The sequence below is a fragment of the Anas platyrhynchos genome, chromosome 7 (assembly GCF_047663525.1).
Source record: "Anas platyrhynchos isolate ZD024472 breed Pekin duck chromosome 7, IASCAAS_PekinDuck_T2T, whole genome shotgun sequence".
Classification (NCBI taxonomy): Eukaryota; Metazoa; Chordata; class Aves; order Anseriformes; family Anatidae; genus Anas; species Anas platyrhynchos.
In genome coordinates this window covers 16843948-16868112 of record NC_092593.1, presented here as the reverse complement: position 1 = coordinate 16868112, position 24165 = coordinate 16843948, and the positions used below count along the sequence as shown (strand labels likewise).

The window sequence follows — 24165 nt, the reverse complement described above, 5'->3', positions numbered from 1 at the left end:
TTGGAGCAGTCGAACCTATCTAACAGGAGTTCAATTTGACATGTAACCTAACTGTAGTTTTCAGTAGAAATTCTACACCTGTCCACCCCCTTTATAATATCTTGGCCTTTCCATGCAGCATCCCGGCCATCCTAGTTGCAACAAAGAGTGGGTAGTGCTGTTGGGGGATTGAAAGACATTCTCTCAACCACTGACTGCATGGTGTTGCATTTCTGATGAGTATGAGAAGCTATCATAAATTATAATGCTGACTGTCATTTACTGTGGGTTTCAATAAATGAACTAATTGTAGTTAATGGCTTGTGTTTATCTAAAACAATCTCTCGAGATATTTAGCATTGGTTTTCAAAAGTTTACTTACAGGCAGCTACCTGGGGAATGAATTCTCTAATAGGGTGTTGCTTAATTTTGATACGATGGCCCTCCCGGGCACGTCAGTAAGAGGATTTGTAAACCTCACCCAACCTTCTGCAATTAGTTAATACCCAAATTAATAAGGTATAGCCTAAGAGAGACATGAAAATAAGTGTAAGGAAGGTGTTCCTGCTCTTGTACGCTGTAGTGCCCTTCCTGTGATCTTAAGGAGAAAAGAACAGGGCAAAGAAAGGCAAGGGGTGCGTGTGTTGGAAAAGGGGGGGGGAAGTTTGTTTGTGTGTTTGTTTGGTTGGGCTAAGGACTTTTTGACAAGGCTTGAGGAAATAGTTTATTTCAAAGAGGTAATCATTAACCAAGCCAAAGTTCAGAGTTTCATTGGAACTGGGGGGAGAATCAGAGCAATATAATTTCTGTAGCATATTGACAATAAAAGAAATACTTTGAACAGCATCAGGTATCATGAGGTCGACTGAGAAAGCAGAGTGCTGCAGCACCTCCAACTTTTTAGCAGTTCTTGGCTCTGCTGAATTTATCAGGTTTGTCTTGTTATTCGTTTGGATGATTAGGAGACAATTATCAATTACTTCTTTTTAATAGGTTGCTACTAGTTGAAAGTTTTTGCTAATATATTTTTCATATGTCCCCAGCAGTCATTCAAAAATGAAGCTTCATGTGGGGTTCTGAAAGCGACTAGCTTTCCTCCAGTGTTATTAAGGGCTTATTAAGATTTTATTAAGAATTAATACTGTTTTGCAGGTTGAAAGGATATGTATTTATCTCTGGTTAAAAAGAGTAATGCAGTTAACTAAACAGTGCTCAAAAAACCCTCAAGTGAGTGCAGCTTACAACACCAGCACTCGCAGCCTGTCTTGGCTATGATATAAACTCTTTTCACGTTGTAATTTTTCTTCAGCCTTTCAAACTTGCACATTTTATACTCGCAGAGGTGGGGACACTTACTGCACTTCAGAAGACTGGAAAAACTTTGCCCATTACTGGATGTGCAATGACTCAGCAGCTCTTAACTGGAAAACACTCCTTTTCAAGGCCCAAGTGCGGGACCTTGAAGAAGATAACTCCAGCTGTAGCTATGCGAGGGAGGTTATGGCATTAGTGAAGAAAAATAAGTCCGGGTGAAGGAAAAGCCTTGCAAGCGTAGCAGCGAGGAGCAGTGTGCCCCTTTCTCAGGGGGAAGCTGTGGAGGGTTGTACAGGTGCAGGCTCAGGAGCTCCCTGTGAGCAGTCACCAAGGGCAAAGTGCCAGGGGCCCAAATGCCTGAAGTTTCCCTTTCAGTGCGAAGAGACTTAAAGAAAGATCTCTCAGAAATGCAGGCAGTCGCTGTCTCAGCAGCGTGACAGGTGCCAGGGTTAGCAGCCCTGGAGCAACTCGTTTATGGTGGAGAAACACAAGTTTTGTGATTCTGACCACGCCTGAGGCGCGCTGTGGGTGAAGGCGCAGGGTCGCTGAGGGGCTGAGCTCCATGGTGGTCCCTGCCCAGCTGCTGCCCACCTCAGGCCTCGCCCGGATGGACAACAGCGGCGGCTCCGCTGCGTGCCGGGAAATGTTTGGGGCCCGCCCTGAGGAGAAACGAAAGTGAAAGGCAGGGGGCCGGGGCCGGGGCCGGGGCCGTGAGGTGGCCATGGCGGGGCCGCAGGTGGCCACCTTTCCGCTGCTGGTGCGTGGCGACTGGGGCGAGGGCGAGCCGCCAGCTGCCCTGCGCAAGAAGCTGCTCCTCTACTTCCAGAGCCACAAGCGCTCGGGTGGCGGCGAGTGCGAGCTGCAGGGGGGGCCCGGCCACCTCCTCGTCTGCTTCGCTCACCCCGACGGTGAGGGTTTGCTCTGAGGGGGCCCGGGGGCGAGCGAGGGGACTGGGAGGTGAGGGGTAGTTCAGGAGCGGTGGCTTTCTGCAGGGTTTTTAGGGACGTGCACGCTCCGAGCTGTGCTGTAGGTTGTACTGTAAGCTGTGGGGCACTGCCCAGAGAGGCTGGGAGTGCCCCGTCCCTGGGGGTGCCTGAGGCCAGGCAGAATGGGGTTTGGGCAGCCTGGGCTGCTGGGGGGCTAAGGGGGCTTTAAGGTCCCTGCCAACCGAGCCACTCCGTGATTCACCATCTCATATGTACTACAGAGATATATATTGTATAATGCATAATATGGACCCTATAATGTAATATAGAATATACAATATATGGATTTACATAAATCCATACGTCTAAATTCAGTGCTTAGTACTATCCTCTAGGTGGCTTCTTGGTTAATGCTTAGTAGCCTGCAAATTAATAAATCCAAGGAATTACAGGCCTGTCAGTTGAACCTTGATGCCAGGGAAAGTCGTGGATCAGATCACCTTGAGTGCTGTTACTTGGCACGTACGGGACAACCAGGCGATCAAACACAGTCAGCACAGCTTTACAAAAGGCAGGTCCTGCCTGACCAACCTGGTCTCCTGCTATGATAAGATGACCCGCTTAGTGGATGACAGAAAGGCTGGGGGTGTCATGGTCTTGGACTTAGCATTTGTACAGTTTCCCACAGCCTTCTGGAGAAACCGGCCACTTGTGGCTTGGATGGATGTAGTGTTTGCTGGTAAAAAAGTGGCCAGGCCCAAAGAGTTGTTGTGGATGGAGTTAAATCCGTTGGTGGTGTTCCGCAGGGCTTGGTATTGGGGCTGTTTTTGCGTAACGTTTTTATCAATAATCTGTATGAGGGGATTGAGTGCCCCCTGGGTAAGGTTGCAGATGACACCAGGCTGGGCAGGAGCGTTGACCTGCTTGAGGGGAGGGAGGCTCTGCAGAGGCACCTGCGTAGGCTGGACTGATGGGCCACGTCCAGCTGCACGGCCTTCAACAAGGCTGGGGGCTGGGTGCACTTGGGGCTCATCACCCCATGCAGCGACACAGGCTCGGGAAAGAGTGGCTGGGAAGCTGCCCAGCAGAAAAGGACCTGGGGAAGCTGCTCGGCCGCAGGCTGGACATGGGCCAGCCATGTGCCAGGTGGCCTACAAGGCCGATGCCATGCGGGCCTGCATCAGAAACAACATGGCCAGCAGGACCAGGGAAAGGATTGTCCCTCTTTACTTGGCCCCGGTGAGGCAACTTTGCCTGGAGGCTCAAGTTGCCTCAGGCAAAGTTTAGGTTGGATGTCAGGAGGAATTTCGTCACAGAGTGGTTAGGCATTGGCACAAGCTGGGAAGTGGTGGTATCACCATTCCTGGAGGTACTTAACAGACACGTGGAGCTTTGGACCATAGTTTAGTGATAGACTTGGTAGCACTAGGTGATGGTTGGACTTGATGATCTTGAGGGTCTTTTCCAACTGCAATGATTCTGTGGTTCTGTGAATCTTCTATATAGATCCATAGATACACGTTTATTAAATTTGATGCACAGTAATATTCCCTGAATTGTAGTTGGAATAAAAAAAATTATTAATAGAAGTTAACATATGATTACAGATATATATTAGAAATATGAAATATAAAACATAAACATGCAGCAGTGTGCCACATTATTTAAAGTGTAAAATTGTATTTTTATTCACATTGTCACTGTTTTATTTGATTTTCCTTAGTGAAGCAACGTGTTCTTGAGAGACAGACTCATGAGCTGGATTTGGGAACACAAGGAAAATTGAAGTTGATAGTCACGGAGCTTGAAACAGCAGTAGCTACCAAAGAGGAAGCATACGAAGAAAAAATAGTTCACAAAAAGGTGAATAAAAATTGTTATCCTAACTAGAGTTTTGAAACAATGATGAGAGTGCCAAATCAGTCATTCATAATTTGCTTTAATTTTATTTTAGGCTCCGGATGCCATGAGCAACCTTCAAAGAAAAGGTAAAATGTTATCCATCACTTTGTGTGATGATTCTTTGTAAAACAAAAACAATGCTTTTCTTCACACAGATCTCCCGTTCTGTGGGGAGTTGTGCTGAAATGTTCTCTCTGAGTTTGGCAACCTGGCCCAGGCCCTGTGTGTTGTGGTTTAACCTGGCAGGCAGCTGAGCACCACACAGCACTCAAGTCACTCCTCCCCAGTGGCAGGGGGGGGAGAATCAGAAATGTAAAAGTGAGGACTTGTGGGTTTTTATACAGTTTAATAAGAAAGGGAACAAAGAAAAGAGGAATAGAAAGAAAAAAGCAACTGTTAAACAACATTATTGTTCCCCACCAGCTGACCAATGCCCAGCCAGTCCTTGAGCAATGCTAGCCCCCCTGCCCAACTCCCTTAGTTTTATTGCTGAGCACAGCATCATGTAGTATGGAATATCCCTTTGGTGCATTTTGGTCAGCTCTCCTGGCTGTGTCCCCCCCAACTTCTCACACACCCCGAGCCTCCTCGCTGAGAAGCAAAAAAGCCCTTGACTCAGTGTAAGCACTGCACAGTAACAACTAAAACATTGATGTGTTATCAACATTATTCTCATCCTAAATCCAAAACACAGCACCATACCAGCTACTGGGAAGAAAATTAACTCTATTACAGCCAGAACTGGGGCAGGAATTGTGCTGATATTTATTTCTGAGTTTGGCAACCTGGCTTATGTGATACAAGGAAGCATAACTAGCCAGGCATGTTCACCAAGGATGGAGTTCACCTTGCCAGGCTTAGCCATTTTCACCAGAGGAGCATCTTCAGAGAGGTATTTAGTCCTCATATCCTGTACACCTGCTCTAAAATGAGACATGCATGTAAGCACCTATATGGAAGGTCTTAATCCCAGACCTGGTGTCTTTGCACTCCCTGCAGTTAGGAGGCTTTGTAAAATGGAGTATCTCACCAGTACCTCAGTGAGCTTGGCTAGATCCTCTTTCAGCAATATCCGAGCAAGTTTTATGACTCAAGAAGCAGTCGTGCTTCTAGAAAACAGTACTGCACATCAAAATACACCTGCACTGGTGAAAAGTAAGTGCTCGGCCACCAAGAAAGACGAGTTCATCAGAAAGTTTTTCAGTGCTTATGCTCGTACATTTTGCTTCCTGTTCAAAGCTGCTTTGTATGTTTCTCCTCTTTTCAATGTCAAAGTTGACATCTGCTATTTTTTTTTAAGGTTATACCATAAAGGACCTTTAAAGTCGGTATGAGTGTTACAAAAACACTCCAGATGCTGCATTTAATTCTTTGGTTGCATCAGCCTAATTTTCGTTTTCGACTTTTTTCGCACTTCCTCGCACTGGTCCTGGTGGCACGGTTGGTTCCTGTCAGTGACCAAATCACAGTAGCATGCACAGAGCTGTGGCTTCTGCAGCTGTGCCTTTTGTTTTCCTCTTGTCAGAGTTATGCTGGTAAGCCTTTGAAGGAGACTATCTTCTGTAAATGTTATGGCTGTGCTATCAGTTGTTGTTGTACGTCAGGGTCACGAATAAAACCGCCCAGCCAGCAGGGCGCAGCCTCTTGGCGCGTCCGCCAGCTGCAGTCCCATCACGCTGGATTTCTCCCTCTTGCCTGGGGCCTGCTGCCACTGCCAGCACCAAGGACCCCCGAGGGGACCGCGGGGTGAAGATGTCTGCCCCCACAGCGGGTGCAGGGGCAGAAGACTCTGAGGGGCCGGGACTTGTGCTGGGTGAGGCGAGGGAGAAGCTGTAGGGGTGGCTCTGAGGGGTGGGGGTGCTGGGGGCCTGGGTGGGCCTGCGGCAGTGGTGGTGCGGGGCTCTGGTCAGCCCCTGGAGCCATCTGTCAGGCACTGCCCCGGGGTTTAGGATGGTTTTTGGATGCTTTTGAGCATAAGCAAAGCAGCTCTTGTTTGTCGGGACGGTGAGAGGAAAGCTGCCTCCATTTTCATGGGTGGTGGCCCCAGGGGTGCTTGCTGGGTGGAAGCATCTTCTGGTGGGTCCTGTTGAGCCCTCTTTGGTTCTTTAGGGCCGACTGCTGGAATTGGGAGTGTGTCAGCAACCTGAAAAGCCCCTCTGCCCCCTGTAGGCTCGTGGGGCAACTTTTCTCCCTCAGTTCCTGTTTGCTGTTGCTGATAGCCCTGGCAAACAGAACGGTGGGGTGCATGCCCCATAACATCAAGCAGCCCCAGAAAGAGCTGCTGAGGCGAATCTGCCCCCCCCCGTCATTTCTTCTCTGCAAAATTTTGTTGTGGCTGCACCAGCTGATGCTTTTTTTTTTTAATTTCTGTGTGTCGGGTGATGGTTGGTGATCCTTTGACTGTGCAGGCTGGGGCGGGGAATACTTCGGAGGACCTGCAGGAAAAGGATGTTTGGGTGTGCTGCGATGAGCAGCTGTACGTCCCTGCTAAATGCTGTGCCCACAGGTCCTTCAGTGCTGTTGTGCTGTGCTGACAGCGGGGCATGGTGCTCACCGGGAGGCTTTGCATCCAGTCACACAGAGCTGCCTGTAGTGCACGCGCACACACTGAGCTATGTTGGGGCTTGTTATGTCTGCACCTGGGCCAAGAGAGCGATGCAGAACCTGCAGGGTCTCTTACAGCCCTCACCAATGCTTGAGGGGCTGTGGCAAATTATTGCATTAGATTTTAGACTTGCGTCCATCCTGGGGGCACACAGCAGTGCTTGTGTCAGTGGACTCATTTACTCGTGGATCTTTTTGCTCCACTAAGGAGGTTGCCTGCAGCCCCTCAGATGGTGCAGTGTCTCCGTTGGTATTTCAGTTACCACCACAATGACTGGGTACCCCTGCTACGGTTGGTGAAATTTGCCCGTACTAGCAGTGTTCCCTCTTCCCCACAGTGGTCCCTTTTTTATGTGCAGTGTGGTTTTCTTCTCTGTGATCACCCACCTACTGTGGTGACTCTCCAGGGTTTTCCTGAGGACTCCTGTGAGCAGCTGCAGTGTAGACTTTTTTTTTTTCCCCCTTTGGGAGCAGATGGAAAAAGCAAAGGCTGCTCACAAGCACTCCACAGCTAGATGTCAGCAGATGCTGAGGACTCTGTTTGCTTGTCTGGTGTACGCGTTCATTTGATGCAACCTTCTTCTAAGCTGAACTGCTATTACCTGACCCATATAAAATTGTGACCCATATAAAAATGTAGGTGGGTGATCTGGTTATGTTAACCAGACTAAATCGTTAGTCTGGTTATGTTTCATTTACAGCTTCTGTGTACTTTCCAGATCCACTCTGTTTTTCGTGTATCCCTGTTAAAATCTGTTCACTCAGATCCCTTTCAGCAGCAACCTTGACCTCCATTTATGACTGGGGCTAGAGAGAACGTCACCTCTAGGCTATTTTAGATCCCAAAACGTCCCAGGGTGCCCTGCAGTATATGTTTGGTTAGACAATATCTCTTCATGGGAAGGAGAGAAAGTAACATATATTTATTCCTGGAAATGTGTACTGATATGTAATATGGCTTATTTCTCTTTCTGTTAAAAAAGATGTAGAAGTCTTGCAGAAGACGGAGAGTTCTCTTCCAGACAGGGACCTTCAGGAGAGACCTCACTCTGTGGAGCACACTGCAGAAAAGTCTGCAGAGATGTCGTCTTTGGTGGTACTTGAAAATGTGCAAGAATGCACTGAAAAATACATAAATATGCTGTTGGAGAACATCAGTGGCTTAGCTGTAGATGATGAGTTCATTGTGGAAATGATACCTGAATTAAATGTTGCTGTAACTACTTTTCTAAAAAATATTGGTAAGTCACTGTGAATTCTGTTAATTATTTCCATGTATATGTATGGATAGTAGATTTAAGAGCCTAATTCCTATCCTGTTAGAGATTCAAACAGTTTCAAAAACAAATGTGGGCTGTAGTCTCTCAAGGAAGATGGAAGTTTTATATACAGCTCCATGAAAATGTCTGTGCTCCAAATGTTACAAAGAAAAGACTACGACAATTTCATAAACTGAATCTGGAAGAGAATGTTTCACTGTTTTTGTCTTACTTTTCAGTCCTTGTCTCAGTTCCAGTGGACAATGAAACAGTGAGAAGTACTTTGTATAGGCAAGAGACGAGTAAGAGTAGACCAGAGACATAGCAGTAATTGATAGCAGAAAGTAATGTGACTGTGTCCATTTCCCCTTTTTTATTGCAACACAGAGTTATTTGGCACCAAAGGCAGTTCTGTTTCACATACCAGGAGAAGTAGACTCAGCTCATTCCCATGCCAGAAGTGATAGCTGGGACTGATATGGTTCAGGAAAACACGTTCAGTTAATACTGCTTTTTCTGGCTACAGACACTCAAGAATTTGTCAACAAGTGTGAAAAGAACAAAAGATTCAAAAAATTAAACATGACTGCCAGGCTTCTTGAAGTGACCTGCAGCATCAAGGCTGAAAACATACCAGATAACATTTCCACGGACTATATCACAGTTTATTTCGAGAGTGCACGAAGCGGAGGTGGGCCTGTGTCAGACATCCAGCTCCTCCCCGAGGAGAACGCAGCTATCATTACTTTCTGTGATCACAAAGGTAATGGCTGTCTCTGTCTCTTAACTAAGCTGAGGAAGCTGACTCCTGATTTAGTAAATTCCTTTAGCATTAACTAAATGCCAGGCGATTGCTTTTCTTCTGACATTCTGTATTTGTATATGAATATTTTGTACATTAAGTTAATATGTAATTAGCTTGTGGTAATGTGGTTTTAATTCCCTGTCAACCTTATAATTCCTTTTCTTTATCTGTTCCAACTGGGGAAAAAAAAAAAAAAAGAAGTACTGGGACAATGAGTTTTATTTTTGACTGAAAGTAAGGTACGTTTCGTAGTAATAACTTTAGTTGCCCTGCTCTGTTCTGGGATTTCCTTAGAAAATGAATGCCAGGCACAGCTATACAGGAAAATAAAGGCATAACCATATTTACTACATTACTTGGAGCCACACTTACAGAGTGGTTGGGAATTAGAAAGACATAAAAACAGCTTTTTCTAATGCAAAGAACCCATGAGTTATTTTATTTAACTTTTAGATGTCAAGACTGTTTTGGAAAAGCAGCATTTACTTGAACAGATGCCAGTTTCTGTGCATCCATATTACCACTCCCTGGGAACAGCTCTGTATGGAGAAGAAAGACCAGTTATCAAGATGCCAGACCCTGTCGTGGTACCACTAGATGCCTACGTCTGGCAATTTTTACAACGGCAAGATAGACTGATACAAGACATAAACCAGGAAATGGCAATTTGCCATTGTTGTATAAAATGGCCCCAGCCAGACTGCGTGAACCCGGAAATTATGTTGTGTCCATCATCATCTATGTCTGAGCAGAAGAAGCTAATGGTTAAATTGATTAAGACATGGAAGCAAGATGCTACCACTGAATTCTCACGTATCATGTCACATTACACAGCTATAAAGTGTAAAGTAAATTCAGCGGACTGGAAAGAATTGAAAAACAAATTGGTGGAAGGCAGTGTTTTGATCAAAACTGATATTTCTGATGAGATGGTGGTGATAGCAGGCACCAGAGCAGCAGTGGACAGTGCAGAGAAAGAAGTGAGAAAATGCATGGAAAAAGCAATGAAGGAAAGTGAAAGGAAAAAACAAAGTATAGAAATTTCTGTGTCAGTGATCCCAGGGAAATACGCACTTTTGCGCAATGCTGGGCTAGAAAAGAATATTCACAAAGAATATCCGCACTTAAAGATCTTCTATGACAACACAAAAAAAACTGTTCAGTTGTGTGGATTACCTGCAGAAGTATATAAAATCAAAGCTGACTTACTGGAAAGGGTGTTGAATATGCCATGCACATCAATTAACATCGACCGCTATGTCTTCCTGTATCTACAGCGTGAAAATAATAAAGCAATGTCAGAGACATTATTTACTGTGAAAAATATTAATGCTTTTTATGAGCTTGAGGATAATGCTGTGGTGCTATATGGGGACTCTCCTAAAGATCTTTTAGAAGCAGAAAAGCAAATAAAGACAGGCTTAGCATATAAAAGCATTGACATGGAAGACCCTGCAGTCATGAAAAAGAAGGAGTGGAGTAGTCTTCTTGCCTCCTTGCGTAAGAAGTACAATTCTTCCCAGGAAACTGTAGTCATTGATGAACCTGTTGGAAAAGAAAATAAAGTGATTATTATTGGCTTTTCTAAGACCGTAGAAAAAGTCTATCAGAATCTTTATGATTTTATAGATAGAAACACACACGTGGAAAAAGTAATCCCAACTAAGTCACTGGCAGTACTGCGGTTTGTAGAGAAGGAAAAATCTGGTGTTTATCAAGAACTGGGAAAAAAAGGTGTGACAGTGCACTTTCACGGCGAGACACTGTGTATTTCCCTGAGTGGACCAAAAGGAGAAGTGCCAAAAGCAGCCACCCTATTTGAAAAAATTCTCTCATCCCTCTACTGGAAAGATGTGCCGATTGATAAACCAGGAGCCAAAGAGTTCTTCACTGAGAGGGAAGATTCATTCATTTTAGAGGCAAAGCAGAAATTTAACTGTTTGATTACTCTGAAAGAAAAAGAACATCAACAAGAGAGTGAAAAAGTTGATGATAATAAAGAGGAGAGAAAGCTCCACTACAAGCAAACCCTGCCAGATGGAGTTGAAGTAGCAGTGTATAAAGGTAACTTGTGCAATTATCCAGTTGATGTTGTGGTGAATGCATCAAACGAAGACTTGAAACACATCAGTGGCCTTGCTGAGGCACTGCTACAAGCGGCTGGTCCAGAGCTGCAAATGGAGTATGACGAGCTGGTGAGGAAGAATAAGGGATTGCAGCCTGGGCGTGCGGTTATCACAGGTGCTGGGAAACTCCCCTGCAAAAACATCATTCATGCTGTTGTGTGCAGGTGGAGGACGGATGAAGCAGGAAAGTGCATGCATGTGTTGAAAGAAGCGGTTAAAAAGAGCCTAGAACTAGCTGAAACATATAATCATCGTTCTATAGCTTTCCCTTCTGTAAGTGGAGGGATCCTTGGCTTCCCGCTGCAGATGTCTGCAAATTCAATTGTGTCATCCATCAAGGAAACCTTGGAAGAAGCCAGGGGGAAAAGCAGCTTGAAGGAGATTCATCTTGTGGATATCACAGAGGATAAGGTACAGGTTCTGAGTATGATTGTAAGAAAAATATTTACAACTAAGTCATCCTCCGTGTTCCTGCTGCCAACACAGTCTACAAGTCCTAGACTGCCGGAAGGCCAGAAGGAGAAGGGAAAAGAGGCTCTTCAGGAGGCTAGAGACAATGAGCAGGTGGTTACAACAAACGAAGGACTGCTCATTAGAGTGGAGAAGAAAAACATTAAGGATGCCACGGTAGGTCTTTAATTTTCCACTTCTCTAACTTCATGTGAAGATTTTCTTGAAATGTTAGTAGAAGAGGAAGTACATTAGGTTATATTGTTTTACACAATAATTGCTATGTAGAGAAACAGAGACCACGTGCCTGCCAAATGAGGAATCAAGATTGCAGAATTGACAGGTTTCAGACTCTGAAGACATTTCTAGAGGGCAGCCATGAATTTCAGAATGTTAAGTTTCTAGCCAGGTGTTATTTGTTCTCCAGATATAGGATCAACATGTAAAACAGATGATTGATTTTTTCCTAAAAGGGAAATACTATAATACTTTCTTGGAGTATTTATGTGACCTGTAGCTAGCTAGGCTAGATATTAAGGGAAATCAGAAAAGCAGTCCCATAGAAGGGTCCACGCTTAGCTTGTTTGCCAAAGTCTAGACTTTTTTTTCTTTCCAATATTGGTTGCTTCTCCTGTCATTTTGGTGTCTGTAAAAGCCTGTTCCAACAGAAGAGCAATACTAGATGTAAAAAAAAAATCTCAATGTGACATAAATTTTAAATAACTTGTAAATAAAACACCTCCAGTGGAACTGCAAAGCAAACAACAGACTTTGGAGATCTGTCTATTTTTCTTCACGAAGGCACAGCAACCTTCTTTCACCTTTTTTTGGTGTGTGAGATGCTGCTTTTCTGACCAGGACTATGCAATCCCACTTCAGTGAAAGGGAGGAAAGATGCATTAAAGTTTATATGCTACATGTGCTTTATACGATACGTACATCTTGTGGTGATGCTGCAGAAGGAGCAGTGCAGCCGCAGTTCATCAACAAGGAAATGTCAGAAAGACTTGGCTCTGGGGAGAGGGGATAAGGCAGAGTGCAGGGGTTGTGTTTGTTTCACCTGCCCTGACACAGGCACCTGCTCGAGATGAGGTGAGTCACAGCCTAACCTCTGCTCAGCGTTTGATGGCTCGGCATATACTGGCAATGGACGACCTGATCTCTCCTGGTTATAGATATTTTTGTTGTGATTTTGTTGCAGACGGATGTTATCGTCAACAGCGTTGGCACAGATTTGCAGTTTGGTGTAGGGCCTCTTTGCAAAGCCTTGCTGGAAAAGGCTGGACCAAAACTCCATGCACAGTTTGACAAGGAAATACAAGGAAATACATCTGGGCAAGTGAATGTGCTCTGCACCAGTGGATATGCTCTGGCTTGCAAGTTTGTGCTTCATGCTGTACTTCCTGGGTGGGACAGAGGAAAAGGAAAGTCTCTGAAGGTACAGTTTAATTATTTTTACAATATTTGATTTAGAAAACAGATTCACTTGGCACCCCATCCTGAAGTTTCAGTATTTAAAAGTTATTTTAGGCAAACTGACTCCATTTACTTCCTTTTCAGTGAACCTAAAGATGCCCTAATGGACTAAAAACATTTTCTTACACCAGCATAGTTTCTAAAGATCTAATAACACATTAAACAAGTTTGTTTGTTTCCTAAAAAATAAAAAAAAATGATCTTTGCTGTGTTTTACAGATCCTAGAAGACACAATCAATTACTGCTTGAGGAAAACTGAAGAACTTGGACTGAATTCAGTTGCTTTCCCAGCTATTGGAACTGGAGGATTTGGATTTCCTAAAACGATTGTTTCTAAGTTAATGTTTAATGAGGTATTCAAGTTCAGTAGCAGTCACACTCTAAAGACACTGCAGGAAGTTCATTTTGTCTTGCACCCAGATGATACGGATAACGTTCAGGTAGGTCTTCTCAGGGCAAAGCCATCTGTGTTACACACTGTTCTAGTCCAACCTTAACAAGGTATTTTAGTTATATATTGCTTTCTTAAGGTAATAACTTAGCACTTTCTTACTACTCGGGGCCAATGAAAAGGGGATGGCACTCCAGTGTCTCATTCTGCATCTCTGAACTGTAAACTCTCAGCAAGCACAAGCTGCAGATAAAATTTGCCTCACTGTTGGCGCTTTAAATACCTGAAGATGCTCACTAATCTCTTCATAGAGCAATTGCCAGTTCTGGCAATGCAAAGACCGTATCTGTTATCACGCTGTCCACACTGAAGCTTCCACTATTGCTAATGATACCTAACGATTAATAATAAGAGTAGTGTTTACTACTGTAAAATGCAACAAGAGCTACGTACTGTTAATGTTAATTTTAGAAATATTTGGTATATAAACCCTGAAATACTATCTTTAGTAACTTTTTTTCTCTTCCTAGGCTTTTACCAGAGAACTAGAACATAGGGCAACTGAGAACTGCAGTAATGCAGCACCACAGCCAAGTAAGTTTTGTAGGGACAGGAGGTGGGACACAGGGGAGAATGTAAATACTGCAAAGTGCTTTTATTCTTAGTAGGAAACAGACAAAATGTCATCAAAAGTAGAGCATTTTTTTCCTCCTAATGGACCATCATTCTTAAATTCTAATTGTTAAAATATTGAAGAGGAATTTCTTTTGTTGAGGGCATGCTCATCCCTTAGTGAGACCAGTCTTATTACATGGAAGAGTATATCCTGGTAGGAGAACAAATAATACTCCAATTCAAAGGGTAAGAGAACTTGGCATCACATTGCCAAGTAAGACATAAATAACATGTATTTCTGTACCTTTTCTCTCCTGTATAGGGATAATACAGAATGGATAATTTCCTTTCCATTCATTAATTGACAGTAGCATGACACAGTAGCAAAATCATAGGAGTGAACTGCATCAACACCAGACAATTATTCTTAAGAATATATAACTCTTTTTTCCTTGCTTACTGGGAATATCAGAGAGATAATGTTAAGAGTGTGCAGATAAAATATGAATTGGATAAGTTCAGACTAGAAATAAGGAATGGTATTCTTTCTGTAAGGGTAAAGATGAAATAATGTAGAAAAGTGGTGTGGTAGGATCTCCACTGCTGGTAATGCTTAAGTTGGATGCTCTGTGTCATTTAGGAGTTCATGCAGGGAAGTCTCTTACAGAGCTGGTCTGATCAGATAACCCCAACAGTCCTTTCTGAATTGATATTGCATGAACTTACAGGAATCAAACTGGTTTTGCTTTCACAGTATTTAAGTGGGAAGCATACTGCACCTTCCTGCTTTCAGAAACTGAATAAAGAGAAGTAGGCAGTAAACTCCTCAAAAGGATAAGTTAAAGTTTCCATAAATGAATGAGAATAATGCCCCAAACTAGAATTGAAATGTTTTAAGATATTCTTCTTTTCCTTGCAGGTTTCATTAAGTCTGTTTCAACTGAAGAATTGGGAGTTTATGAAATGCAGATTGGTCCCATTATGCTCCAAGTAAATAGTGGAGATATTACAAAGGAAAACACAGAGGTTATTGTAAATATATCAAATCCAACATTTGATGCCACATCAGGTATTGCACTGAATATGTATTTATTTAGTGGTTAAATTTGTGGTAGCTTTTAGGAGGGGGAAAGGGAAAGAATTGTCCATATGTGAAACATTTATGAAGTATTTTTCAGATGTGAAATAGAAAGTGGTGATTTGTCAGGAAATAGATACTAAAATGTTTTATCATATTCTGAATATTCCATGTAAGTTCCAAACTACACAGAAGAGGTCTGTGGAGATTTTTCTCGTTAAAACTAAAAATGGTTAAAAAAAAAAAAAAAAAAGAGAGAGATTCTTGAGATCAGATATAATTCTGCAAAAATGCTCTTGTTCTAATATGTTTCATTATAAGCCAAAGCTCTGCTTTAGTAAATCCACTTGTAAAAAGCAGAAAATTCTTTGGTGACATTGTGAATTGTGAGAATGAAGGACACCAAATGATACAATTCAAAGCAATTGGAGGGCTTGGTGAAGGGCATACTGTTGTCTGGTAGAACAGTGAAATGAGTCATTTTTAATGATTTCTTATTAATAATGAAGGCAGTGTTCTCTTTGCATTCAGTACAGTGTGTCATAGAGGAAACTCAGAGGAACTGACAAGCTTTTACACTTTGGTAGATCTTGAACCATGAGAATTTGGGAGTTCATAGAATACAGAATTTGGCTAGAGTTTGAGTAGAATTAGCTCAGTTAATGAATGTATATGTTTTTTTTCTGGTATAATTTAAGGGGTTTTCAAAGCAGTTATGGATGCTGCTGGTTCCCAGGTGAAAGAAGAATGTGCTCAGTATGGTATGTTAAATGTGTTTTTATTTAATTAAATTTGTATATTCTCTCCAAAGACTAAATGTTGTTGCTATAACTCTGTACTGATAGCATAATTATTTTGTCTTAAAAAGATAAGTTTGCACTTCTAGGAATTTTCAAAAGTCCTGTTGCCCTTACACATACTTTGAGAATTTCTGTTTTCACAACTAAACAGAAGTTCAATACAGTTTTCTGATGCTAATAAATGCTTGGAAAAGAACACAATGTAAGTTTTTGTCCTCTTAAATTACTTGGGCATGTTCCTAACTTAAGAACAGAAAGAGTCCCCTTGACAATCAGGTGCCGGACTTGCTCTTTAAGAGTTAATAGCAAATCTGGTTTTATATTCACAAATACACAGTTACTTTTAATTGAAATAATGATCGCGAAACTGTGTTCTGCTTGCAAAAACAAAATGTTCCTGTTGTGAGTCTAGAAGATAACTTTCAGGATGGAGTTTCTTGGATATTTTTCCCCACTTTTGACTCTGCAGACTCTCCCTGTTCGTCAGTCTGATCTCAGTACATGCAGAGCATCTTACAATCAGTCATTACCTTTGTGACCAGTGAAGTGGTACGTAACTCGGTGATCATGGGTCCATTCAACCTCATAATATGATGCCATTTGTAGGTGTTCATAACCAAATTTATCGCTCTCAAAAACACAAAAGTCTTTTAAAGATTCCGTACCATGACTCTTAAGTCAGTTGGTCATTATTTTAATGACAGTATTTAAACATTCAGCTCTTCTGCAGAATAACAGTTTGAGCTTTCAAGGAATAAGTGACACAAGAAAAAGTTCCACCTATAAATGAACTGTGAACATTTCCATTGGTATGCTTTTAAATAAAAGTAAGCTGTATTTAAATTGAACGTGAATTGTTAAGTCATACTTAATAGAAAACTACTCTGTAGGAAAGAACCCAGGATATTGCAGTCAAACAGAAAACACACAATCACTTGAATTACTGTCTGAAGAAAATCTGAAAACAGAATATTTACAGAGAAAACTTGAAGCAACTAAAACCAGGATAATAAAGCACACAGTGGATTTCTTTCTACTCTTTCCACTCCTAGTATTTATTACTCCACTGTACACTAGCATCAGCATAAACAGTTGTCTTATCAGAAAATAGCCTTTGAAAATGTTGTGTCTCCTTCTTTATCTTCTCTCATCCAGCTGGACAGGTTCAAAATGGTTTTATTACTACAAATTCTGGCAAACTGTCGTGCAGTAAAATCATCCACTTGATTCACAATAACAATGTGAAGAATCAGGTCTCCAAAGTGCTTAATGAGTGTGAGCTAAGGATGTACACATCTGTTGCCTTCCCAGCAATTGGAACAGGTTTGTATTTTCTTGAGAAACTGATCAGGGCTGTGTTGGGGGGTATTTCAGAAATGGGATGAAATTAACACCTCTGATAGAGGTGTTATGTAGACTTTTGCAAGACTTTTACAACTGTGTAAACTGTTATTTTGTGAAAGTTCGTTGTGGTCAGTTCAAACTTCACCAGCACATTTAAAAACTGCTGCTTTTTTAAAAAAATGAACACGCAAAGAAAAGATGCTGCTTCAGAAAAGACATTCTGCCCCCTAAAGAGACTGTGTGCCTCAGCTGGCTACCTTCCTCAAACTTCCCATAGAGATTTGGGATTTCAGCCCCACAGAATGTCTGGGGCTGGTGGTTGTATATGAAGAGAGATGGAGTTCTGAGACCAGAACCCTCCCTGACTGACTACAGAAACAGTGGGTTGGGTACAGAATACCTGCAGGCTCTGTTTCAGCCTACCTACTCCACCAGAGGGCTAAAGGCAGGCTAGCTTATTGGCCTTATGCTTGTGGTTAGTTTAGGAAGCAGGCCTTGAAGAAAGTAGGGTGTCTTTCTCAGCCCAAAGTTCCTCTTGACTGGAAAAAGAAATTTTGACTTGTTCCTTGCTCAGTGTTCTAGTGTAGGGTAGGAGCTTGGTCTGTGGGTCAGTGTTTGGACTCCACAGTAATGGTTACAGCAGGTCTGCTGGCCTCCCAACATCATTTGTGTGCTGGTGCCACAGCAGCTCTCCAAGGAATGTTGTGGCTGAAATTTGCAAGGATCCCAGCAATGTTTCAGGGTAAGCTTTAGGTTGCATTTCAGGTTTGGTGTATGGGAGTGAGAGGGAAAGTTGCGATCTTAATGTTCCCATTTCTACGTTGAAATAGGCTGCAGGCTTGTGCCAAAATCCTCCACTGAATTTAATATGGCTTGGCTTTGGTACCCAGTTTAAAGATGCAGACAGAGATAGTGATGAAGGAGATGAAGGTGGGGCTTAGAAATCTAGGGGATGCTAGGGCTGAAGTGCTCATTGAAGCTTCAGAGCAAACTGAGGGAGAGTCCCAGAATGTCTTCCCAAGTGTGCGATGGGTGTCAGCTCTTGGAGCTCCCAGACTTAGATGTAATGCTGAGGTCAGGCACTGGGCTTTAGTCAGAAAGCATAGTGGGAGAGCAGTGACAGCGATCTGTGTGAGCTGGGGACGTGATCTGTTTTCCAAGTGCTGCCGTGATTTAAATATCGCTCACTGTCTGACATGTGTCTTTTATTTTTGTTTAGGTCAGGCAGGACAGAGTCCAGCCAAGGTAGCTGATGAGATGTTGGATGCTATAGTGGAATTTGCAAGCAGAGGAACAGTACAGCACTTGAAAGAAATTAAAATAGTCATCTTCCAGACAAATATGCTCAAGGACTTTTATGAAAGCATGAAGAAAAGAGAAGATTCAAATTCATCCACACCAGAATCACTGATCTCTTTGTTAAAATGTAAGTAGGTGGGTTTTCCATGTGCCTGGGCTCACAAAACTAAAGATCTTTTAAATGAAACTAATAATTAACATGTATTTCATTGCAGCATTTTTCTGGGGCAGAAAAACATCAGTTGAGAAGAAAAAGCCCTTGGTTTTGGAGAATAAAGTTGATATTGTTACATTTCAAATTTGTGGAGAAAGCCAAGAAGATGTGAATGCAACTGAGTCTTGGATAATAAAATTAATTTTAAAGGAGCAATTTGAAAACTGTATTTCAGATGAGCTAATCGAAAGTTTTAATGATCAACAAGTTGAGGCTTTGACAGATCTCCAGAGAAGAAAACATGTTACCATTCATCTTGAGAAGAATTGTTCTCCCCCTTGCATTAAAATTTCTGGTCTTAGCAGGGATGTCTTTGCTGTTTCTGTGGAAATTCAGAAAATGATCAAAAAAATAAAGGATACTCAAGAAGAACAGTCCAAGTCAGAACTTGTTTATAATCTAGTAGAATGGAAGTATCAAAGAAACAATGATAAATTTGTTGCTTTTGATAAACTGACAAATATGCAGCTGGAGGATGCCAAAATAGCTAAAAAAACACATCTTACTGTCAGAATTATCAAGAAGAACTACGTGGTGGATCTGAATACTCTACAGGCTAGTGATGACCAAGGAAATACTATAAACATTCAACGTGTGCCAAAGAATGAAGGTAACTTACAGCTTTGTTGATCAGGAAAACCTTTAATAGAGATTATTGAATGATAATTCTGATAATTACAAATGTAGGTATTCCAAAGAAGTAGGCTACTCCCTATTTATTTATTTATTCAGCTATTATTTATTTATTTTGCTGGGCATGCCATAGCCAGCAGTTCTACTTTCGTAATTCGTAGGGGTACGTATGATCCAAATCAGAACTTTTATTTTAAATACAAAAATCATCCACATGTATGTGACTGGTGAGCATAGTTTTCATGCTAAGTTTGACGAAGGAGGTAGAGTGTGAAGAATTAGTCTAATTCTTCTATGGTTCTCAAACTTGTTCTAGTTATGTATTGGTATGGAGATAATTAGACTAGAAAAATGTAATCTTAATGGTACCAATGATATACTGAAGAGAGAAAACATTTTCGGAACGAAGTATTGCATAATGTACTGCCCTCTCAGCTCCTTGCAAGCAATCGAGTTTGTAAAACACCTACTAAACCAAGCTAGGTATTTCTGATAATAATTCAAGTCCTGTTTTGCAGATGCGCAGGCAATAGAGCTCCCTTCAAAGTGGGAAGACATGCAAGATGAACGGGTCAAACTCGTTACCCTGAAGCCATCATGTCAGGAATATATGGATGTTCAGACCAGGTTTCAGAGAACCTGTCACAACCTTGTCATAGAGAAGGTGAAATCCTTTGGGGGAAAAAAAAAGTGAACTTTGGGGCTAAAAACATCTATATGCTTTCTAAATGTCTGTTTGTAAAGCGTCTGCAACCTAAACCACCTTTCATGTCAGTCTCCTCGACACTGTACAGTGTGGATATAAATCAAATGAAATTTCCTAAGAGTTGCACAGCCATTTCTGCCTTCCTAGTAATGCAAAACGAGTGACCCTCAGTCTTCAAGCTGACTCTCAGACTAATGTGGTGTTTGCTAGTTAATGTGGTACGTCCACTTAGGTGCATCCAAATGGAAGCATGAACAAATATTTTGTCCTTTTAATTCTGAAAGTTCCATTATAGATAAGAAATACAATTTAAGAGATAAAAAGCTTTATGTCTTTCAGCTATGCATTGGATTAAATTTTGCCTCCTCTTCTGCAGTTCATGTCATTGCCAGAAGTTGACAAGATTTAATCACCAAATGCAGAACATATGTCTGTCAATCTGTAGGGTGGGAATCTGTCCTGTGGGAGATCTGGGAAACATTTGGGGCTGCAGAGAGGTCATTCTTCAGGTCTTCTTCCTAATGGGAGAGTCTGCTGCCCAGTTAGCTCTCTGCAGCACTGTCCTTGCAGGCTGGTCATAAAGTTTTTCACTATTTTACTGCTGGAGGAATGGACTTCTTCCCTGTCGGTCCCAGACAGAGCCTTTCAAGCTAGGGTGCTGGTTTAAACTGAAGTGTTTTTCATCAGTACAGATGACTAGGATGTATAGGATGCATCTCACATCAAAGCCCTGTTTCCTCTCGTGGAGGTAAAGCATCCTATTCTAAAAATACCAGTGCACAGCTACCATACATAACAAATGTATGCCAAAAATTACCAAGCTCAAAGCCATTCTGTAAGCTACTTCCCTTTCTTCTTTCCTGGCTCATATATTCAGTCCCCTAACCCAAATGGCACTAAGGGGGTATAGTGAAAATTACTGTTGTTCTTTCAGTTTGGTTTGCTTTTACTGTTTTGCTGTCATGATAAATATTGATACCTACTAGCATAAATATAGCTCCTTTTTTTTTTTTTTTGAACTTTGCAGATTGAAAGAATACAAAATCCCTTCCTCTGGCAGAGCTACCAAATCAAAAAAAAATCTCTGTGTTCAAAGAACAAAAAGGAAGATAATGAGAAGTTGCTGTTCCATGGGACAGCTGTATCCTCATTGAGCACAATCAACTACAATGGATTTAATCGTGGTTTTGCTGGATTGAATGGTGAGTCATTATCCAAAGCAGTTAATTTCCTAAATTTGTATGCAGTGCTAGTTATAGTGCTGTCAGCATGACATGAAAACCAAATAAAGTTGGAGAGCAAAATAAACAACACCAGAGCACAGTCTGCATGGACAGAGGAAATAACCTGTTCAATTAACCCCTTGTTTGTGAATTTAATTGTTTACAGGGTATCAGAGAAGGCTTTCCCATGCTGAAATCAACCCTAGGCAGCTTTTGAGATATCTTTTGTATTATCTACCTGCAGAGAGGAATGGGGACTGTTGTCTTGCATCCTTGGATAAGATACCAACTAGCTGCTGGTACCTCCTTTCATCTTAGACAAATCCAGCTAGCAAAGCAGAGATGCAGATACTTCTGTTGCTTCCAAAGATGACAGCACAAGCAGACGGAAGATCATATTCCCCTACCTTTTCTATGCAAATTAAATCAATCGAAATTAATGAATTAATTAGTCCCCTTTAATAGTTGCTGGGGGCAACTGTTAAACCTTTAGCTGAAAGACTGTCTGCATCAGTTTAAAGATTGTCTTGTCCAGTTCCTCTAGTACAGTCATGTAATGTTTCTAATCTGGTGGCATTCAAAGATGAAGGATGGGACCCAAGGAAGTGGAACTTGGCCTGCAAGGTGCCAGTTGCTCTTAAAGGTTCTGCAACCTTACTTCCAAAGTCCTTACTTTTTGTCTGTAATGCTTTCTGCCTTAAGACATAGGGAGAAACTAGTTAGAAAGCCTTAAGACTAGACTTTCAGCCTAAGAGATACCTAGGGCTGACTTGATCTTGAGAGACCTGGACAGCTTAACTCAGATCTGATGGACTCAGACCAGGCTGAAGTGTTAAAAAGTAGCTAATTCTCTTTCTGGATCCTTTAGGCTGAAATTTTCTTGAGAAAATGAAGCCTGATATGCACACAATGAGTAACAAAAATAGCTGCCACCATTTCTTTTCAAAACACAACCAGAGGAAACACAGTTTTGTTTTCCTGCTTTTTAGTGCCAGGAACTTAGATTAACTCAGGATGTGAGACCTAGATTCATGTCCTCCCTCTGCCTGCAAGTATTGACATCTACCTCTCCATCTCAGCCATGACCTGCAATAGGAAAGGCATGCTTTCCTTCTTCTGTCAGACTGGGTAGCCATCTAAAATTACCAAAGATTAGAGCACCCAGATAGGACGGACCTACCTAGCTTAAACAGCTTTCTATCAATGTCAGAAAAAATGAAATCCAGATCAGACAAAGCAACATGATTCCTCTCTCTTCCTGCTGTGAAGTGTAACTAGAAAACCGTAATTACAATTATATAGTCACTTTAAGTTGAAAAGACTCTGAAGAATTGTAATTTGGTTGGCTTGTACTAGGCTAAACAAACAGAAGAACTCTTCAACCTTTAGGAAAAGACAGTGAAAACCTGGTTATTGATAGCTCTGTTGATATTTACCTGATATCTAAGGGGCTTCATGTTTGATTCTGATAAAAAGGATTATTACTAGACCTGTATTGGTAAACTGTAGCCAATGCATAACTTCTACAGAATAAAAAAGAAAATAGGGGAGAGATTCTTATAGGAATAAGAATACTAACTGTGTTTGAAAATGTCTTTTCAAACAGCTGCAAGCATTGGGAAGGGAACCTACTTTGCTGTTGATGCAAGTTACTCTGCTCAGGATACTTATTCAAGACCAGATACGAATGGCAAAAAATACATGTACCAGGCTCGGGTCCTCACTGGAGAATATTGTCTTGGGAGTGGAGGACTAATCATTCCACCGCCAAAAAGTACAGCAGATCCTACCAACCTCTATGACAGCGTGGTTGATAACATCAATTCACCAAAGATGTTTGTCATATTTAATGACATTCAGGCATATCCAGAATACCTTATTACTTTCAGGAGATAGAATATTCTTAATAGTCTGGAATATTGTGGTGCCTTTTATGTGTAGAAAGTAACAGGGCCATTCTCGATTGTTCTTTACATTTATTTTTTTTGAAATGTTTGTTTATCTATCCATGTGTTTAATTAAGTCTTCAAATGATCAGTGCAACGAGGCCAGGGCAAGCAAATATTTTAGAATGCATTATTTCAGTACTCACATTTGAAATTCAGTTCTGCAGAGGTGTAGGCAAGAGCAGTGACACCAGCCCAGACTTCTTCCGAGGCAAGGCAGATGGGAACTGGTGGGAAGGGCAGCTGCTCTGCCTCACCTATGGCCTGAAGTAGGTGATGCATCTACGCACACCCTCACTTCTGCTATTCACCAGAAAGCACCAAGTGGCTGCCTGTGAAGATTTATTGAAAACTCTTGGTGTCGGTGGGAATAACCTTGTCCTCCAGCAGAATTTTCAGTCATTCTTGGGGATGCACTGACCGTGGGTGCTAAAAGTCATGAAAACAAAAATCCAAGGTGGAACTCTGAATTTGCACTCATTGTTTCACTGCTGCCTTATCTTGTCATGGCATACTTTGTGATTCCCTAGGTAGAACTTCCTGAATTCATACCTGTTTCTTAGCGGCATTATGGACATTACGTATTCTCTGCATTACGTACAACCACTTACAAAGTCATTGCTCCTGGAATCTTCGAGGTAGTAAAGAGAGACTCTAATTTGTTTGGGACAGTATTGCAACGTTAACCCCACTGTAGAACCACTCTGCACTTTCACCTGTAGGGATGTACTACTTAGTTGCCCCGCTCAAACTGTAGGGAAATTTTTAAAGCTCTGTAAAGCAAGTAAGTAGGGATCTTTGCACACCTGAACTCTTCGCAACCTGCACTTTTCCAGCTCTAACCTTACAGCTGCCAACCACCCCCCTTGCATACGCGGTTTTAATAAAGGTAGATACAAATAGCTGATGTGGCGGGTCGTGCTTTACATGAGGGGACGCGCTTCGGGTAGAAGTGCTGCGTTACTTTGGAATATGTTGATGGTGTATATATATAGCGGTGCTATACTTAGTAAGAAGCTTAAGACAGAAATTTTCAGCAATTTGCGTGGCAGCCCCGAGCACAGCCCCCCCGTC

The 24165-nt window shown here is 42.0% G+C and overlaps 1 protein-coding gene across 3 annotated transcripts; it reads left to right on the top strand.

The window, feature by feature from the left end:
* Positions 1 to 758: 758 nt before the first annotated feature.
* On the top strand, positions 759 to 23993 carry LOC101798744 (protein mono-ADP-ribosyltransferase PARP14). Of its 3 annotated transcripts, none has more exons than XM_038181893.2 (17): positions 759 to 911; positions 3943 to 4082; positions 4174 to 4207; positions 7709 to 7966; positions 8511 to 8747; positions 9243 to 11542; positions 12567 to 12803; positions 13061 to 13282; positions 13764 to 13827; positions 14768 to 14917; positions 15625 to 15687; positions 16882 to 17049; positions 18290 to 18496; positions 18585 to 19193; positions 19735 to 19880; positions 20950 to 21124; positions 22752 to 23993. In XM_038181893.2, the coding sequence occupies exons 3-17, from the start codon at positions 4186 to 4188 to the stop codon at positions 23039 to 23041; spliced, it is 5148 nt and encodes a 1715-aa protein (XP_038037821.2). In that variant the 5' UTR covers positions 759 to 911; positions 3943 to 4082; positions 4174 to 4185; the 3' UTR covers positions 23042 to 23993. The 3 variants fall into 3 exon arrangements, with proteins under 3 accessions (XP_038037821.2, XP_005017619.5, XP_027318118.3); XM_005017562.6 differs by lacking the exon at positions 759 to 911 and adding an exon at positions 1930 to 2201; XM_027462317.3 differs by lacking the exons at positions 759 to 911; positions 3943 to 4082; positions 4174 to 4207 and adding an exon at positions 5749 to 5934.
* Positions 23994 to 24165: the final 172 nt, after the last annotated feature.

Coding starts and splice junctions, on each gene's coding strand:
- LOC101798744 (XM_005017562.6), top strand. CDS start 2,015: ATGGCGGGGCCGCAGGTGGCCACCTTTCCGCTGCTGGTGCGTGGCGAC. Junction 2,202..3,942: donor CTGCTTCGCTCACCCCGACG/GTGAGGGTTTGC, acceptor GATTTTCCTTAG/TGAAGCAACGTGTTCTTGAG. Junction 14,918..15,624: donor AACATTTGATGCCACATCAG/GTATTGCACTGA, acceptor GTATAATTTAAG/GGGTTTTCAAAGCAGTTATG.